This window comes from Cladophialophora bantiana, assembly GCF_000835475.1.
Source record: "Cladophialophora bantiana CBS 173.52 unplaced genomic scaffold supercont1.12, whole genome shotgun sequence".
Lineage (NCBI taxonomy): Eukaryota > Fungi > Ascomycota > Eurotiomycetes > Chaetothyriales > Herpotrichiellaceae > Cladophialophora > Cladophialophora bantiana.
Genome location: NW_015971586.1, coordinates 792,759 through 811,404, shown reverse-complemented (window position 1 = coordinate 811,404; position 18,646 = coordinate 792,759). Strand labels below are relative to the sequence as shown.

Below are 18,646 nucleotides of genomic sequence, written 5' to 3'. Positions count from 1 at the left end.
AAGATGCTCAGGTCGCCTGGGGCGGTGGACATGAGCAAAACTGTCGCAGCTGAGGGGATGGTGCCTGGCATCGAAGCACTGTATCCCTTCCAAAGGCTCTCGCAATATCAAAGGGGAATTGAACGTCATCACCTCTGCACTGAGTAGGTCTTATGAAGCCTACGCACTCGCTTTGTGCTCAGTTCTGCTTGCAATCTCCAACCGTATGTAGATACAGCTTGCGATCTCAATCAAGACGGTGAATCGTTTGCAGCATTCCGGTGAGTTCTTAGCAACCCTAGCATCGACCGAATTGCTCGCACCGGCATTGTTCTAAAGGGGGACAGTGCACAGCTTCCTGTCCAAAGATGACATGCCAGAGATACTCGAAGACCCTTCCACTCGTATCATCATCGAGAGGAGTATCAAGTAGCCACTGGCGGTAATGCTCGTAATCCGCCTTGCTGCGCTTCAGGGCCTGCGTTTTCGAGATGGCAAATTGTGAACAACACGGTTGAGCGATGACTTGGGGTATATCCGTATAGTTGACCCCAAACATGTAAGGCCATGCCTCCCTCATAGCGTGCTCAGCAGTGCGGTGATCGTCTTGTCGATCGACTTGTATTTCTGCGGGACAGCCCGGGTCATGAATGCAACGCATATTAGCATAACCATGTTGTTCGAGGTATTCAAGCCTTAGAGACCTGATGGAATTGATTTGGTCGTGATCGTCACTATCCGTATGCCATGCTTCAGGCCAACCCCGAAGGTGAGGATGGACGAAGACCATGTACGATGGAAGAATGTCGTAGTGATCGATGATGAAGGTAAGATACGCCATGGACTCCCGGCCTTTGTTGAGTGGTGGATGGAGCACTCCTTCATTTGGTTCATCCATATAGTATACAGCTTGTTTCCAACTGGGACGGGCATCCTCGTCAGCGCACACGCAGCTCTACAGAAGGTGCTGGGTAACATACTCTTGAAGGTAGTCAAAGACCCAATTCACATCTTCGCTGTGGACCTTGGCCAGAATCACCGCTTTATCCTCCGCCTCGGGACCTGAGTAGATCCATGCTCTGGAATCATCGGGCTTATTGAGGTCATTAGGCTCGTTGGGCTCGTTGCCGAGCTGAAGTCTGAGGGAAACGGCAGCTTTCGTGTTGTAGAGTAGACCTAGGGCGAAGAAAACCAAAATCGTGGCCACCAACGCAACGCGACACTGCAGCCTCGAAATCAACATTGGAAGACGAAAGTTGCGCTCATCCGTGCCTTCGTGATTGCAGTGGGACACGGGAGCTACCGAGATGCTGAGGATGCTCGGAAAGAAAGAAAGCGTGGTGAGGGCAGAAAAAGTTGCGTCCCGAATGCGACAACCAAGGCCAACGAGGCCCTCGTGTCGTTTCTCGGGCTGGAGTTGGGCTGGCCTCCCTGGATCATTGACTCGCGGGTCCGCCGATCGATCGCCCTTGGCGTCTGGGGCCAACTGCTGTAAGCGCCCAAAATCTTAATTTAAGCCTCACAAGGCCTCACTAGCCTCTATGGCGCTTTTAGTGGGTACGAGGTACTTTAGACATCCTTGTGCGTGTAGAGAGCACGCACCCATAGTAACGAGACAACTCAGCCCCTACGAGGTCAAACCTAATAATGAAAGGAGGTGTCTGGCCTTGGGCGCAGAGCTGAACACAAAGTGAGCCACGGAGGAAGGGACCGCCGTAGAGGAGGTATTGCTGGCCTGATGCTGTATTGACGAGATTCATGGAGGACGAGCGAGGGAGCATTCTTCGCTGGCGAGTAGTGCAAACCCAAAATCGCGTCAGTCTTGCGGGCCTCCTGGGGCCTCCCATGAATTTCCTACCTTGACCTACCCTTGACGAGCCCTTGACCTACTTAATGGTACAACACCAGTACATACCTATCTCGTACTCGGTACAGACCAAGTACACAAATCCGCCAAGTGGATCCGCCGGCGGCAGCGATCAGGAATAGAGAACTACCAAGCACGTTACCCTGCAATGCTTCGAAAGTGCAGTTACCCATTGTTGTTGGCCAGGAGACTTTTCGAACGCCGCTATCAGAGAGTATTTTAAGAACATTCAGGATGAGAAAGAGAAGGAAGCCGAATTGCGTCGAGGCGGCTGTTGAGACAAAGATGACACCTTCGTGTCCCTTCACCCTACCCAACCAAACTTGGGCCACAGAGCCAACTAATCAATACCAGCGCGTCCTGCAACCGCCTGCCCTCACCCTGTTGTTGACGTAGACGAATCCTTGTTCCAGCACACTGCCTCTGCGACTCCAGCGTTTTTCCCTTCGCCATGGACGGCATGCTTTCTTGGCTTCCAGCTCAGTTCTCCCCTTCGCGAGGATTCTATTCAAGCCTCTCCAGGGAAGACATGTTCAAGCTGTATTGGAGACCCTTCTTCCGTACAGTGATCGTGTCTGCTATCATCATTGCAGTCTTCTTAGTATCTCGACCACTTGCCTCTTCATCAACTCCCATTCCCTTTGTCAAAAGCAGTTTCGACTGGTCCACCTACACCTACCGACACCCTCTACAGTCCGTTACTCCTCTCCCGACAGGAAAGCCGCGCCGATTTCCTCCAGTCCAGTACAAGTTCCGGCGAGAGTCGAGAGCTGCGGCAACACAGCGAATATCGCGCCAGCAATCGATGCTGAAAACATTCAAGAAATGTTGGCAAAGCTACAAAACTCATGCTTGGCTGAAAGATGAACTGCAGTCCATCTCTGCAAAGAGCAAGAATACGTTTGGTGGATGGGCAGCCACGCTGGTCGACTCTCTGGACACCCTCTGGATGATGGGACCCAGGGAAGAATTTTATGAAGCCGCAGAGCCGGCAGCAAGCATTGACTAGGCAATAACGCCAGATACCTCATGCAACATGTTTGAAGTTAATATCAGACATTTAGGTGGCCTGCTAGCAGCCTACGACCTAAGTCACGAGCCAGCCCTGTTGGCAAAAATGTTCGAGTCCATCCAGGCTGCCACGGAGACCGAATATGCCAATGCTGCCATTGATGATGTGACTATCACTGGCAAGCCATCGCAAAGGGATTCAATGGAGGTAAGAGCTTCCGATAACTTCCAGACTGCAGGCTTGACTAAGAAATTATTAGAGCTTCTGGTTCGCAGAAACACTAAAATATCTCTATCTCATCTTCTCACCACCTAATCTTATTAGTCTGAATGACTACGTCCTTAACACCGAGGCACATCCATTAAAACGTCCAAAGTAACAGTTTGCTGATCATCAGAGGACTAGATGTTGGAATAATGTTACGCTCTCCAAGACTGGAGTAGCTGCGCTGGGAGCCGTTGCGCTCAAGCCCGGACTCAGCAGGATCTCTGCCGCGGCAGTCATTCACTCGTCCACCCAAGTGGATGGTTCTCATCCTGCCGGAGCGTGTTCCTTTTAACAACAGAAATGCGATTTCCCCTCAAGGCACTCAGACAACAACATTCAGGGATACCTATTTATTCATGGCCAGCCTATCGCGCGAGCAGTGTCTGTTTATCTTTGTTGACGTTGATGAGGTTCTGGTTGGGGCTGACAAGCTAGGTGACATTGAAAATACCAGTGCAAAAACCTCCGTCACCACGAGGAGTACCTCTGTTATCCCCAGCATAGCCGCACTGCCAGAATCCTCTCGCCTGTCATCCGACACACCAGCACACTATCACACCAATCTGCCGCCCTCGCCGTCTCACTCATCCTTCGAAAAAGACCTACGCCTCCTCAACCCTGCCTCAACGTGGATCCCCGTCAAGATCACCATCCATGGTCGTCGCCTCGACCTGCCCCACGCCCACGACGGGGTCTTCAAATCCACCTTCCCCGTCTTCTGTGTCACCTGCCTGGGTCCCGTCAACTATGTCTCGCTCTGCTCGACATTCGACACGATATCTTCACTGACGTCCCTGCATTGACGCTGGCGCAGAATCATAAGGCGCGCACGTTCATCACGTTGCTCGACGCGCTGTACCAAGCGAGATGTCGGTTGTTGATAGAGACGCCCCCAACACCCCAGGAGGGGGCAAACTGTCCTTTTCAGAGACCAGGATCAGGAGAGCAGCAACAGCGTCCGCTTCTGGTGCGAAAGGTCACGACGGCGGCGGTGGTAGTCGTGATGATGATGATAGCAGCCAGTCAATCACTTCCAAATCCTTCTCCGAGATGTACCAGGACTCCAAGGTGCCTTTCCGATCAAACATCTTCTCTTACAGATGCAAACAGGCGCTCTACAATACCATCCTCTCCCTCCCCCTCGTCTACTCCGCCCTTACAGGATCCAAGCGTTCGAACCGTTCTTGCCCGCGAGGACGCTGATTATGGGCCCGCCCAGACGAAATTCACCAGCACATCTGCAGTGACTGGGGAGGATGAATGGTTCCCGTATAAGCATTCATGAAGTCGGCTGTGGGAGATGTGTGGGAGGAAATGGTGGGATGAGCGCCTGTCCGTTGCTCAGCGAGTGGATGGTGATGAGGGTGATGACGAGGATGTTGATGATGGAGGTGGCGAAGGGTGCATAGCTGCAAGAGAGGAGCACACAGCGACTGCATGGTGGCACTCCGTCCACAGATCCAGCCGCGCCTGGGGATCGGCCGCTGCCGCGTGATCAAACGACCTCGCCGCCACTACACACCGATCAACAACAGCAACAACACAACAACAACAACAATCCAACAGACACCACTTCGCCGCGGCCCCAGCCCCAGCCCTGGGCCCCGGACCCTGTCTAGTGGCCTCGACTGCAACGACCCCCATCAATCCGCCTACGAAAAGCAAAGGCACAGCCCCAAAGCTCGACGCGTTATTTCAACACGAGGCCTCGCTGTATCGGAGCCGTGCTGATCCATCCCAATGATTCAGGTTGCAGCACGCACAGAGGATGATGCGGTGGGGGAAGAGAGCCGGGGAATGGGGCAAAGGCGTTGACGGCGAGAGAATGTGGAAGCACCACGATGATGAAGCGCCTGGTGCCCATGAGAAGTGACTAAGACGGAGTGGATTCCTCCAAGGGCCGCATGACCAGCCAAACAGACGTTCACACTGACAGATTAGCGCGGAACAGCGGTACACCAACATGATACAGCACAGTAGCCCACGATCCCGGATATAGGAACAAAAGTTCTGTTTCTATAAACGTCTGTGGCCTGAATAGATATGTAGATACGGAAAGAAAAAGATGTCCCGTCCTCAACCTCTGGTCGTCAATTTCCAGTTTCCCAATCCTCTGGTTCTATCCAGTTGTCGTCCAGCCCACTCCCGGCCATAGCCCCCTAGGTTGCTTCCATTGCAACTTCCCATTTCATCTCTAGCTGCAGATCTGATCTCTAGATTCTAGTCCGTCACCTCTGTCGAAGAAGGTATTATTCAATCAATCGGTCAGTCTAGTCCTCGTCATCAACGGCAGGCGGGGTGCTCAGATAGCCCTGGTCCTCAAGGTATTTGATAATGATCTTGACGCTGTCCTCGACTGTAGTCTTGTCGCTTCGGATATGCACTTCAGGCTTCAAGGGCTCCTCATAAGGGGCTGTGACGCCGGTGAACTCGGGGATCTTGCCCTCGCGAGCCTTCTTGTACAGGCCCTTCGGGTCGCGCTGCTCGGCCACTTCAACGGGGACATCGATCCAGACTTCCACGAATGGCACGCCCGGTTCGCCGCCGGGGCGCTCAGCCTCATGGAGCTTGCGGGCGAGGTCGCGGTCGGCGCGATAGGGGGAAATAAAGCTGGTGATGGCGATGGTGCACGAGTCAGCAAAGAGCTTGGCAACCTCGGCGATGCGACGGATGTTCTCCTCGCGGTCTTTCGGGGAGAAACCCAAGTCCTTGTTGAGGCCGAAGCGGATGTTGTCACCGTCTAGGCGGTAGGCATTCTTGTTGTATGGTTTGCGGATGAGGGCTTGTTCGAGGGCGACAGCGATGGTGGATTTTCCCGAAGCCGAAAGGCCGGTAAGCCAAATCGTCAGACCGGTTTGCTTGAGTAGCCCTGCCCGGATGGAAGGTGTCAGGGGCGTGGGGTGGTAATGGATATTGCTATTTGAGGGTGTAAGTACGGTGTCAGACATTTTTCTTCTCTCTTTATCTCTTTCTCAGTGAAGGGTTGTGCGGATTTTTGTTGGGTCAACCAAAGTTTTTCTCATAAGCAAATGACGCGAAACACAAAGCAAAATGGGCCCCAGGTCATGAAGCTGAGGGGGATGAGCATGGCTAGGATAACAATGACAGACATATCAAGGAAAAGTATCCCCGAGAGACTCGAGTCGAAATACAAACAAGGACACAGGAAAATGTCGTGCTATCATGTTGTGCGAACTGAGCAGAACCCAAGGAGGAGGACCTACGTTGCCATAGTTCGTAATGTGTTCCTGCACAGAGGACAAAATCTGTGGATCTCGTTCTTGGTCGACCAGGGGGACACCCTGATGCTGTAACCTCGTTGTAAACTTGAGTTGGGTCTGTTTACTCAGGAGGTAATATGCTGTTATATCAAAATCTCCTTCACCGCCGTCAGCTCGTGAGGCGTTTTCTGGGCGTTGCTTTACCTTCCGTTTTCGTTCAATTTTTCTGTTGATATCGGGAGTCGGAGCGCCAAGGTCTGCTAGTCTGAGCCCCCGAAGGCTAAGTCGCCGGTAAAAGGAGATGGTGGCCGCATGGGGGCCAAAAGAGATGTCTCCGAGTTCCTTTCCTCTCGATCCTTTCACGCTCCTCTGGAAGCGAGGTGTAAGGGTATCAGGGGGCCCTGGACCATACACACGGTAGTTTGCTCCATTCGATACTCTAGGTATGTACATATGTACACTGAAGGTGTGCTGATCGATGTGTTTGCTTCGTGTTGCCAACGCGTTCCGTGCCAGCGCCTCCGGACTAGCTGGGCGTTTTCTGTGTGGGTGGGAGCTCCACGATTTGCGGTCAACCTGGCATTCTTCAACACCCGTCATACTTGTCAACATTTCGTTTGCCGGCCTATTCATGTCGACAACCACTAGCCAGCTATCTAGGCTCGAAGGTCGTGCAGGGGGCAACGGAAGCAACGCCCGACGGATATGTGCAGTCAGTTCAACCACAAATGTCTGCATCCTTCACGGCCAGGTAAGCTCTGGATCTAGGATTTCCTTCGCGAATACCGATTTAATGTTCTCTCCTCGAGCATATTTTGAACTTGCTTGATCCTCTTTTGGTGATGTATCACCCTCGCTCGCAGGTGACCTCAGCGTAGTCGGCTTGAAAACGATGCCTCTTCCAACAAACACGACGACTTCTGTCTCAGAATACCTGATCTGCATCTTGGGGGAGATCGGATCTTGTGGAGGTGCGGTGGGTTTTGAGGCCCGCCAACGATGGCCCAGATCCAAGACCGATCTGAAGAGCTGTTTGCTTCCGTTCTATTTTGCGGGTATCAGGTAGTACCCTGGCCATTCGAGGGGATAATCTTCTGTTTGAGTTGGTTTGGTGATACAAACAACCTAAAAGGCTAAGCGAGGTCAGTCAGCCACCCTCTGAACTCTCCCAGTGTACTATTCGTGTTCCCAATGTCGGTTCTAGAGGAATCGAGGGTGGCATCGAATACGATGCAACCTAGCAATTCTTCAGGAGAACCTGGTAGGTATTCGTTGAGGAGTTGGGGCAATGCACGATGGCGATCGTCGAGAGTCAGCCGGATTTCACTACCACTGCCTGTGAGGTAGAGCCGCATTGACAATGCGACTGTGTTAGCGAGAAGGGGTGTGGCTGGTACGTACACGAGCCTCTACACGTTCTTTCAGACAAAGAAAAGCTGATTGACCAACAAGACAGGAAGTATGAGCCGCCAGATCCCCTTTGCATGCAACCTGTGCGACACGTCGCACCGTTTGTGAAGGACAGGCATGCCCTAGCCATAGCATGGGCCGTCCAGTACTTAGAGAGCAGGTCTCCTTCCTCAAGTTGTTTTCTTTGTTCCTGGAGTTTTCATCTGCCCGTCGCCTTTGCACCAATCAGACTGGCCGTGTTTGGATTCTGAACTTGATTGTTTTTTTCTTCCCCGTTGTTTGAAGGACTCTGATAAATGCTTGAGACTGTTGACAGTCAGCGGACAGCCACTGAACATTGTAATGCTCTGCAACAGTGTGATGATGATGGTTGTTGCGAGTGGGCAGGCAAGACTTGTCTGAGTTCACCGGTTGCTAGACTGGTCTGGCCGCGTCGGTATCAGAGGGAGACAGTGCCAGTGGATAGAGAGGGAGGAAGACAGATACTGGAACCGCGAGAGGGAGAGGACCATCGACAGTGGGAACCAAGTGAAGAGAAGACGTGGCGAGAGAGAAAAAAGCCTGCTCTCCAGTATCTGAAAGTGCAACTACAGCTGCGACTGCGGCTCCGACTGGCACAGGCTCACGGACAGCAACAGCAACAATCAATGGGCGCAGGCGGATTCTGTCTGCGATTCTGTCTGCCAGTCCCCTCGACTCTCACTTCACTCGTCGCATCAACACCAGCACTTCCTAGCTTTGGCATGAATAGACGCGACACTTTTGACTTTTGCATCACTCTGGATTTCACCTACCGGGTAATGTCCCTGCACCGTACCATTGACACCGCCATTCGAGCCGTCGACGACAATCAGGTGGCAAGTCACTTTCAATATCACATTCACCATCAAACTTTTCCACCCAATCCACCGCCCCTTCACCTGCTATAAGGTCGCCCGGCCTCTCTCCCTCCCCCTCTGCCGAAGTTGTCAGGTCAGATCCCTCCGTACACATCTCTCATTCCCATTATCAACCCCTTCAACAAACGCCTCTTCCCAGTTCAGATCTCGCGAAATAGACAAACAGGCGCAATCCCACCACTTGATCCCCAGCTCACACCTCTCAAATTCACTCCTCCTGGCCCATTCACAAAGTCGCGACAATGATTGCCTGGGAGAAAATCACCCAGTTGATTGTCGGGCGTGGTGAGTTTCTTCTTCCGCGCCAGATTCCAGCATTGCTTGACTTAGGCTGACTTCTGCGTCAATCAGCCGCCGCTGAGAAGAGCGAGCACAAGAAACTCGAGAAGAAATACAAGGAAGCCGAAACAGCTCTCAAACTCGTCACTGAGGTTGCTCCCGAGCCACTCCCCCAGTGTCTCAGCCGTAAGACCAATTTCACTCTTCTTCCCCATTAATCATGTTGCTGCTGGCTGACCGTGATTCTAGGACCTCCATCGGTCTACAGTGCTGCCATCTCTGCCATCTCTGAAGAAGCACGCAAGCCTCGTGAAGGGGTCCTGCGTACAACCCAACGACCCAACTACGAGCGAGCTTCTTCAACTCCTGCAGTGACCCATGTCACGCCTCGCAGGTCGCCATCAGGCCCACCAGACATTACCGCTCGCTCTCTCAGTCAAGAGGAATTGAAGCGGAACTACAGCTGTGACAGCTTCTGGGACACCAAAATTCACCCTCTCCCTCCCATGCCTGAAATGACCGGCTTCGGAAAATATCGCCGAGCTGTCAATGCCTCTCCAGAGTGGCAATTGGAACACCTTCACAAACACCTTTACGACATGAGCGACATAATTTGCGGCCATTTGGGCTCGCAGCCACCTGTTGGCTTGGATCCCGAGACCTGGAACCAATACAGAACTCAACACTCACGAACCACCAGCTTTGTCAGCTCCCGAAGCTCCACCACAGGCCTAGGAGTCAATGCAAGCACAGAATATCTGGACCCGGTCACTGGTACCAGAATCACCCGCGGATTTTCCGCTTCAACCACCTCGAGCGCAGCAAGCTCATTCAAAGAAGGCTCAATTTCCTTCCGCCGTGACTCCAGTTACTCCAAATCAAGCATGGCTAGCCCCATCTCCGATGGCGATGCAAGGGGCAGCCGAAGACCAAGCCGGAATTCCTCATACCATACCAGCATCACCTCAATGAGCCATTTGGCCGCCATCAGCGAAACACAAGAACCATTCCCCATCTTCGGTCGCAAGATCGAAAAACCCTGCGAGTTCGACGCTAACGGAAGCACTGAAAATGCAGTTGCTTCCGACGAAGACGACGAACTTGAGTGGGAAGACATGCTTGAAGTTGGCGGAGCCATCATCAGCAACCTCACTCAACGACTTGACCGAACATCATCATCTCGCACTATGCCGCACACCAAGTCCGCATTGACTCGCCCACGCACAAAGAGACAGAGATCTAACACTGTGCGCCGAGTTCACCTGGTGGACAACCGCCACTGATTACTACTTTCTACCAGCCAACGCACAAACGGACAGAGGTCCAAGATCCTGCGTTGACTTTATTTAGTGGACAAATTGCCACTAACTACTACTGTCAACCAACCAACGACTTTCCTTTTCTTGGGCTTACGACGAATGAGTCAACTGCATCACGACCTATACGCCCGTCTATAACGAATTTCGCATTTTCACTTTCAAGAAGGATATTGCTGAGAACAGTTCAGGAGTTCAGGCGTTCGGGAGTTCGGGAGTTCGGGATTCTCTGCTTGGGTTATTTCTTGGGAAGGACTCGGCAACATTGGGATTCGCTCGACACACGTGCAATTCCTTTCAGGTTTCACTATAAGACTATAACAAGTATAATTCCTTTTCTCGGGTGCTGGATTCTCGTTAATAGGAAGGACTATGTTGATAGTTTTTCTGATAGCCATTGCAATCAACAACAAATACAGTGGAATCATTGGAATCAATGTCCTCCGGTTTCTCTTGTAGTGTTGTCCTCACACAGCTGTCAAGACAGCCAGTTATCTTGTTGATGAGTACCGGCCCCTTTTTCAAAGCATCAAACTGAAGCTGAAGGTCCCGCTAGCTCTGGAGTTCGTTCGCAGAAAGTTGAAACGGACCCGACGATCTGACTCGGCACGGCCGCACGGGCCGGTTCCCCTACTGTGCACCTCTTTTGGAGAACGCAAAGTCGCCTGAATCAACACATCAACAGACCAACACACCAACACACCAACACGTAACTCATGACCACTTCATAAGTGGCTATGTAGTTTACAATCCAGTCCATGTCTATGTCAAAGCCAATGTTAGCGCCATCAGAGCAGACGAAGAAGAAACGACCGCTCTCCCCCCGGGCCGACAAAGAAGACACCACAACGGCCATTCCAGAGAGGGAGGAGCTAGCAGCCAGCAGCGCCGCGGCCACCGAGAGCAATGATGGGCCGATCTTCGTCTCCGCGCCGGTCCATGATCGCCAGTCCACGTTCGTGGCGCACTTCCACCCCTCGCCGTCTGTGTTCGCGAAGCGGCAATCCGCGACTGGACCTGGGTCGAAGCCGCTCTCGTTGACAGCGATCGTCAAACGGCTTCAATCACACGCGTCGTTCGCGTCTGCGAACCACCGCATTGTCGCGTGGCGGCGCCGATCCAGCCAGCAAACGCTCTTCACTGCCACACCATCATCACCGTCACTGTCATCTACTCATTCTTCTAGCGCTCTTCTTGCCTCGGCGGGTGCCGGGGCAGGAGGACAAGGAAAAGCCGTCATCTATGCGACAGGCTCGGAGGACGACGGCGAGAAATACGCCGGCAAGCGCCTCGAGCGGCTCCTGGCCGATCTGGACGTCGAGGGCGTCGTCGTCGTCGCGCGCTGGTATGGCGGCGTGTTACTCGGGCCTGTGAGGTTCACGCACATCGAGGACGTAGCCCATGAGGCGATTCGGGCGTGGAAAGTGAGCATTACTGACAGCTTGTTTTCGGACGGAGGACTGTCCAAGAGGCAGAGACTTCTAGGTTCCGACAGTGGAGGAGGAGCGGGCGATGTTGCGACGAGAAGAAATAATGATGAAGATGCCATCAGATCACGTCTCGCGGAGCAGCTTGCCGAGCGGGATCAAAGCATCGTCGTACTGAGAGGGCTGTTGGCCGACAAGACCAAGGCCGCGTCCACGACAGTGGACGAGCCGCAGCCACAATCACAGCCGGCTCAACAGCAATCTTTGACGACGTCGACTTCGCCGGCCAAGAAGATCGATTACAGCGAGATGCCGCTGGCGAGGCTGAAACAGCTGGAAAGGGCACGAGACGCCACGATTGCCTTTATCTTGAGGCAGTTGGACAAAGTCGAGGAAGAGGAGAAGGCAAAGGAGAAGGACAGCCAGAAGCAAGGAAGAGACGTCCCCAGTGCCGATATAGAGACTGTGACACGAAGGCAGGGTGAGCAGGGCGTTGAGGGTGTCGACGAGGACCGAAGCGCATGAGATACGGCATTGGAAGTCTTTGGACAATCAAACAACATCGGAGAAGGGCACATCACAATGACAAGAATTGTTCTATGGGATATGGAGGCGCGCTGTTTGGACATTGAGCGAGTTCCGCTTGTTCGGGCGCACTGGGTAAGCACGTCGCTCGATCCAATGCACATATCACGCCGATACGGACACATCCTCCTGGCCACCAACGTAGCCGACTCCGCTGGCCCGGCTGCTGGCAGGGGTAAGCGCGTTTTTCTCTGCTTCCTCCTCCTTGAACTTCTCAACCACCATCTTCCTGGCCAGTTGTTGGTAATCTGCGAAGCCACATGATGTCAGTCACCATATCCGACATGGCATGTCCATAAGGAAGGTAAACGACGGGTAGGTTGTGGTGGTTCGAGAGTGGGTGAAGGGAAGTTCAGGAACACAGAGCCAACTCACGCAAGACACCACTCTCCTTGGCCTGATTCAACACCCCTTGCGAATACACTCCTCTCTCCAAATTACTCTGGGCGACCTCACACAACTCAAAGTCCTCCAGCGCCACCTTCCTCACAAACTTGAAGTAGTCTTCGAACCCTTCCATTCCGCCCTTCCCGTCGTCGAAGTAATAATCAAACTCCATGCGAGTTTCGCCAACCTTTTCACTCGGGCAAACACGGAAACTGCTCATACCGCCACCGTATAGATTCAGAGTACATACGGGAAAGAAGAATAGGAAAAGACCGTCGTTGGGCTTTTGCGGGTCGGCAATGTGCCGGCTATATGTGTCGTGGTTGTGTACTTCGTAGAAGGTAGGCGGGTATTTGACACTGAAGCTGCGGTGCGTGTATTGACAATGCAAGCATTCTTGATATCCGTCAACCATGGTCTTCCAGTTGAAGCGACCGGGGTATTTGATGGAGCGGCGGTGAGGTAGCCGGCGGAAGTTGTATCGAGATAGAAGTTCGAGCAGAGATGGTGGGAACCATTGCTCGAATGGCGGCGCAGATCGGTCGATGGTGGTAAACAAGCAACCCGTCGGGGTCAAGCGATGGCTGAGTGAGACCCCCTGGAAGATGTGAGACAATATTACAAAAAGAAATCAAACAGGAATGAAATGGTGGCGAGCATACATCGGATTTCCTCTTCACCTCAAAGTTCTCGTTCCCATCATGTCGGACAATGATGGAGACGCCCGCGAATTCGTACTCGACTTCCCGTTCCACTGCAAACCGAGGGACAGCTCCAACGAAGTACCAAGCTTTATAAAAGATGGCTCGTTGTTCAAGCGAGTAAAGATTTTGTGAAATATACCACGAGGCCGGCAGTGTTTTGGTTGCATCCATTGCTGAAATAGGGCTTTTTGCTTGACTTCGATGTTCCTAATAAGCAAGGGCGTCTGTCGACGGCGTTATGTCTTCCTCGCAAGAAGCATCATTGACAATTCCAGCCGTTGGAAGGATATAACATCCGCAGCAGACCGGCCTTTGACATTGAATTCCAAAAGAGGCATTCGAATACCGACCGAATGATGGACCTTGCTATATGGTCCACCCGTGTTCCTATTCGCGCAAAAGGGAAAAATGGGTGCCCATAAGAGTCTCGTCATTATTCATCGCTGGGTGAACAATTTCCATGTGCTAACATCTCACTGGGCTGATGTTGGCCGTGTGGTTCGAGGGGTACTTCCGCAGAAGTCAAAGTCGAGACGCGAAGGAGGGTGGGTTGATTCTTGCGGGATCGTATTGCCCAGTTGAGCCATGGCGTTTTCCCCTGTGACCAAAGAGTGCGTCAGCTTTGATATCATGGCGAGTAATTGACGACTCAGAGTATAATTGGTATCGGATCCGAGGGTGGATGGGGTACAATCACCTGCATCGATCAAGATAATTGGCCGCCTCTCTAGTAGCTTTCGGGCAACGCATCCTCCCTGCTGAAATGCCTCTTGGGTCCAAACGGGCAATCCGGGTCCACGGTCTCGTTCGTATTCATAAATGACGATGCCCGTCTTGTTGGACCCAATATCAATATCACCGTGGCCCAGACCCTTCTAGCATGGCCGTGAAAGTAATCCAGAGCCATTTGGGCTCACTGAGCTCTCCATTCTCCATCTATGTTTTCATCGCTGCTTGCATTGTTTACCTTGTCGGACGTCTCCTGTTGAGCTTCGTCCATGATGATCGGAAATCCTTTGCTCCTGGTTCAAGTCTTGACCAGGCCGAGAAGGGCAGTTTGAAGAAGCAGGAGAATATGTCAGATGACGAAATCTTCCAGTTGGAGAAAAGAGCATTCTTCAGCAAGGTAGTCAATTTCATTTCTTTGCAACGCCGTCAGCTTAGACCAGGACTGACTGATTTCAAGACGTGGCTTTTTGTTTGTCACCGTAGCAGGTTCGACAAGCCTGGGGACTATCATGCGTATGACGTTGCCGGCATCTCGTTCTTCGTCGTCCTCAGCAAAGACTTGAAGCTGCGAGCTTTCCACAACGTCTGTCGACATCGTGCATATACCGTGGTCCGCAAGTCATGTGGTAGTTCGACGCGGTTTTCATGCAAGTACCATGGTTGGCAGTATGATGACAAGGGCGCCTTGGTCAAGGCTCCAAAGTTCGACGAATCGCCAGGATTCGTACTGGAAGACAATGGCCTGTTCGAGATCAAGTTGATAACGACCAGGGAGGGTTTGGTGTTCGTTAACTTTGACGCAAGCACCATGAATCTTCCTTTCAATAATGTCAAGTCTCACGTGGATCTTGGGAGCTGTTCTTGGGTGGATGCAAAGGAAGTAACCTGCGCAACGAATTGGAAAGATATCGGTAAGTAGATCTGAAGCTTGCGCCGCCCAGTCTCTGACATGGTTAGCAAATGAGTTCTCCAATCAAGCTCAATGGGCGCAGAATCCGTTTGAGTGGCTTTCTGTACTTCGCAAGTCCAAGGTTGTCAGACTCCTTGGCCCACTGAGCATTATCAAGGAACTAGACAATGACCTATGGTGCACGATGGTGCTTCTGCCACGGTCAACTTCGGAAGTCATTGTTAGATGCGACTTTTACGTCAAGGAAGGGCACGCAGCTCCTGCAAAAGTTGTAGAGAAGTCGAAGTGGATGTTGGAGCAAGAGCTACTCAACCTGTCCAAACCAGATGAAGAAAAAAGCTCAACGAGATCCTCATATTTTGCATATCAATGCGGAGGTAAGTGAGGGCTCCCAAGCACAACAGAACCGCTTGCTGACAGTGGGGCAGGCCGCACGATTGACTTGTTTGCGATTCTTGCTCAGCATCAACGGAACGAGAAGATGGCCAAGAGAAAGCTGCAACCAGCGATCAGGGTGACCGGCACAGACGATATTGACACCGAAGCCGAGGCCTTATGCGATGCCCTCGAAGGGGTAGCCGACTCGCCTTCCTTGGAGAAATGTTCCCGGATTTCCAGCTTTCCTCAAACACTAGAGTGGTGATTTCCGTCAGGAAATCGCGAGATGCATGCTGTGGGTAGAAAAAAGCACTGAGGGATGCGTTGATTGTTTCGACGACTTAATCTGTACGCTGTAAATGGACGAGATATCGCCGGTTAAGCAGTAGCTGGTGAACTAGAGCTCGGGGCGCTAGGCGCGAGACTCATAGAGCTTGCTATCATTATGTTGACGCGACATTGAGTCTGTTTGGCGTATGGAGGAGCTGTTGGGTTGAGGAATTTATACCTAGGTATGGTGTAGCGTCTGGTGCACTTGTGTGTGTCGTGAAATGAGAGGGAGCCAGGATAGATATTCTTGCCTCTAAAAAACCAGTCTCTCGTTCTGGCCATATTATCTGTAGAGGATGTGACTTGGTCGCTATCAGAACGAGGGTGCCCTTGTATAATAAAGGATATTCCGTTTACCTTTAGAAATAGGGGTGCTCTATCCTTCACCTACTGTTAGTGTCTTTGACACAGGGGCCACTTCGCTGTTTTTGAACTCTCTCAGTCATGTTGGGTACATCATCCATTGTATACCAGCGTCCTACAGATTCATCTTCTTTTGTCGCCGGTATTGCTTCAGGGGCAGGTCGTCCACCTGCGAGAGCCTGAACGGATCTTTGTGACCTCCTTGTAAGCTTCTGTAGAATTAGCCTTGAATACTGCCGTAAACTGCCGATCCCTTCCGTCAGGGAGTCGTTCATTGTTTCCTCAACTGTCTTAAGGCAGTTAGCAGTGTAGGGTGATGGCGTCGCCCTTCAGACACCTGGGTGACTCCTTGAGTACGTCCTGTTCGTGTTCTATTACCGTCATAGCATGGCATCGGTCAGTGAAGAGTATGATCGTCCGCTACGTCCCAAGCCATGACGTCCTTTGGTGTGAGTTGGCTTCGTCCCAAGCACCGAGCCTGGTATCTCGAAAACAGGGTATGCTGCGGAGGGATAGCCCAGAAGTGTGGCATGCCCGGAAGTCTTCTGTCTCTTTGACTAAGGAGATTTAAATCCGCCTGCGAAGTGGAGAGGCTTGTGTCGTCCGTCGTCGCAATGGTGATGGTGATGGCGACGTGTTTGTTTACAGAAGCATCAGCGACGAGAAGAGCATTCCTGAAAAGCGGCGGTACCTAGCGCCAAATTCGGCAAGGATTTTCCCTGCCCTGTAAGAGGGGGCCAAGGGCGGCGTCACATTGTCCCCAAAAGCGGGACGAAAGTCTTGGCCGACGTCTTCTTCTGCCACGTACTGACCTGACCGCAATCAACGCAAATCGTTTCGTTCTTGTTCTCCCTCCCACCACGATCCCTTTAACCCACGCGCCCGACACAGTCCTGCACCATGTTCAAGAAGGAGTATGCACATATCCTCTCGCAGGAAGTGAAGACCAAAAACTAACCCGGCATCACGCAGCTTGTCGGCGGGCGCAAAGTCCAAAGTCAAGTCCTCGGTTCAGCGGGGCATCAGAGCCAAAGTGCTCGAGACGTACCCGAACCTCGAGCCATACATTGACGAGATCATGCCCAAGAAGAGCCAACTGGATTTGGTAAAATTGTGAGGCCCCGTCGCTAGCCATACTCCCCTCCCCACATTTCATTGCAATGGGAGTTCAATAGAGTCATCACTTTTTCGACTTATTCCCGCCACAGGAGGTCTCTTCCGCACACGTCTGTATAACGGCGACAAGCAGAAGAATTTTGACCCTTGTTCCCTTTCATCCCCCTTATCGCTCACAACTCCTCCTTCTAGACCCGACCGTGTCTCCCTCTATGTCCTCGACGACCACCCCCTCTTCTATCAACACATGGATGACCCTATCATCCCCCACCTGAAACTGGTCCACCAATACCCGCAATGCTTCAAACACCTACGCATCGATCGGGGCGCAATCCGTTTCGTCCTCTCCGGGGCCACGTTGATGGTTCCCGGCCTCACCTCCGCAGGAGGTTGGTTACCCGAAAAGGACCAGGAGGTGAAAGCGGGGGAAATTGTTACTATCACAGCAGAAGGGAAAGAAGAAGTATGTATGATTGGAATCTTAGAGGTAGGGACCGAGGAAATGAAGGCGAAGAAAAAGGGCGTGGCCATGAGCGCGGGCCACTATCTGGGGGACGGACTGTGGAAGCTGGACCTGAGTTGAGTAAATGAAATAGGACAAAAGATTGATTGAGACGGAGAATCGAGAGTCTTTCCAATACAAGACTTGTTGACAAACAGGAGAAAAGGGGGTTTCTGGGGTTCACTGCCGCTCGAAAACAGATATGAGTCTACATTCCAGGGGCACTTTGAGGAGCGATGGCGGGCCCTGCAGCACGAATGCTAGCCGGCTGTATTCGGGGAGGCATGCTCCGTCGCGCTGATATAGTCGAAGAAGGCGGCTGGCCAGCGAGGGAAGACATCACACGTCGGCACAGTTGTCGACTTGAAGCCTGATGATTGAGAACAACACAAAGTTGGCAACCTGATGGACCCGGCCCCCGCAATTCATCAGACGCCAATTGATCACGAACCGAACGAAAACACCTACCTGAGTGCTGTAAATCTGGAGTATGTAGCACTCACATTTGGCTGCTGCGCACCAAGGGCCTTACATTGTGTGTACAGTCTACATTTCAAGTGCTGTCGATTACAATGCATGTAATCCGTAGTAGTCTACAATGACACTAATTCTGCGGGGTTTCACAATTAAAACCATTTTTCAATCAATCACCTATGATTTCCTGGTCTCGTGATACTGTGTACAAACTTTTGTCTTGCCCTCGCTCATTGAAGTGGATGGACTCGGTGTGTTTGTGGAAAAGCTCGGAAAGGACTCGTAACACAGCGCATCATCTTTGACCGCCACTGAACTAGCTGCCCCTTTCTGACATGCAAATGTTTGTTGCCTTAATCCCCTAACTTTCGGTTCGGTAATGGGTGGCCTCAATCCAATACTGACTCGTCGAGGTGTCCCTTTGATCGAATGAGTGTCTGCCTGCATTTCTGTTCCGAATGTCAGACCCATTGGAGCATGATCTTGTCGCC

At 52.1% G+C, this 18,646-nt stretch overlaps 10 protein-coding genes across 10 annotated transcripts; 7 read left to right on the top strand and 3 right to left on the bottom strand.

Annotated features, from left to right (window-relative positions):
- Positions 1-277: 277 nt before the first annotated feature.
- On the bottom strand, positions 278-1,222 carry Z519_08196 (uncharacterized protein; the record flags this gene model as incomplete). Its single annotated transcript, XM_016765924.1, has 2 exons — positions 278-899; positions 960-1,222. 2 exons carry the CDS (start codon positions 1,220-1,222, stop codon positions 278-280), a joined length of 885 nt encoding a protein of 294 aa, XP_016617969.1.
- Positions 1,223-2,297: 1,075 nt separating this feature from the next.
- Z519_08195 (uncharacterized protein) lies at positions 2,298-2,855 on the top strand (the record flags this gene model as incomplete). Its single annotated transcript, XM_016765923.1, has 1 exon — positions 2,298-2,855. One exon carries the CDS (start codon positions 2,298-2,300, stop codon positions 2,853-2,855), a length of 558 nt encoding a protein of 185 aa, XP_016617968.1.
- A 27-nt stretch (positions 2,856-2,882) lies between these two features.
- On the top strand, positions 2,883-3,237 carry Z519_08194 (uncharacterized protein; the record flags this gene model as incomplete). Its single annotated transcript, XM_016765922.1, has 2 exons — positions 2,883-3,065; positions 3,118-3,237. 2 exons carry the CDS (start codon positions 2,883-2,885, stop codon positions 3,235-3,237), a joined length of 303 nt encoding a protein of 100 aa, XP_016617967.1.
- Positions 3,238-3,481: 244 nt separating this feature from the next.
- On the top strand, positions 3,482-3,928 carry Z519_08193 (uncharacterized protein; the record flags this gene model as incomplete). The annotated part of the gene is made up of 1 exon (XM_016765921.1): positions 3,482-3,928. One exon carries the CDS (start codon positions 3,482-3,484, stop codon positions 3,926-3,928), a length of 447 nt encoding a protein of 148 aa, XP_016617966.1.
- Positions 3,929-5,395: 1,467 nt separating this feature from the next.
- Z519_08192 (adenylylsulfate kinase) lies at positions 5,396-6,073 on the bottom strand (the record flags this gene model as incomplete). Its single annotated transcript, XM_016765920.1, has 1 exon — positions 5,396-6,073. One exon carries the CDS (start codon positions 6,071-6,073, stop codon positions 5,396-5,398), a length of 678 nt encoding a protein of 225 aa, XP_016617965.1.
- A 2,824-nt stretch (positions 6,074-8,897) lies between these two features.
- On the top strand, positions 8,898-10,217 carry Z519_08191 (uncharacterized protein; the record flags this gene model as incomplete). Its single annotated transcript, XM_016765919.1, has 3 exons — positions 8,898-8,940; positions 9,007-9,120; positions 9,184-10,217. The coding sequence occupies 3 exons, from the start codon at positions 8,898-8,900 to the stop codon at positions 10,215-10,217; spliced, it is 1,191 nt and encodes a 396-aa protein (XP_016617964.1).
- An 809-nt stretch (positions 10,218-11,026) lies between these two features.
- On the top strand, positions 11,027-12,202 carry Z519_08190 (uncharacterized protein; the record flags this gene model as incomplete). Its single annotated transcript, XM_016765918.1, has 1 exon — positions 11,027-12,202. One exon carries the CDS (start codon positions 11,027-11,029, stop codon positions 12,200-12,202), a length of 1,176 nt encoding a protein of 391 aa, XP_016617963.1.
- Positions 12,203-12,367: 165 nt separating this feature from the next.
- On the bottom strand, positions 12,368-13,524 carry Z519_08189 (uncharacterized protein; the record flags this gene model as incomplete). The annotated part of the gene is made up of 3 exons (XM_016765917.1): positions 12,368-12,510; positions 12,638-13,247; positions 13,312-13,524. 3 exons carry the CDS (start codon positions 13,522-13,524, stop codon positions 12,368-12,370), a joined length of 966 nt encoding a protein of 321 aa, XP_016617962.1.
- A 709-nt stretch (positions 13,525-14,233) lies between these two features.
- Z519_08188 (uncharacterized protein) lies at positions 14,234-15,635 on the top strand (the record flags this gene model as incomplete). The annotated part of the gene is made up of 3 exons (XM_016765916.1): positions 14,234-14,993; positions 15,040-15,369; positions 15,421-15,635. The coding sequence occupies 3 exons, from the start codon at positions 14,234-14,236 to the stop codon at positions 15,633-15,635; spliced, it is 1,305 nt and encodes a 434-aa protein (XP_016617961.1).
- A 1,328-nt stretch (positions 15,636-16,963) lies between these two features.
- Z519_08187 (uncharacterized protein) lies at positions 16,964-17,762 on the top strand (the record flags this gene model as incomplete). Its single annotated transcript, XM_016765915.1, has 3 exons — positions 16,964-16,977; positions 17,036-17,176; positions 17,372-17,762. 3 exons carry the CDS (start codon positions 16,964-16,966, stop codon positions 17,760-17,762), a joined length of 546 nt encoding a protein of 181 aa, XP_016617960.1.
- Between the last annotated feature and the right edge of the window lie 884 nt (positions 17,763-18,646).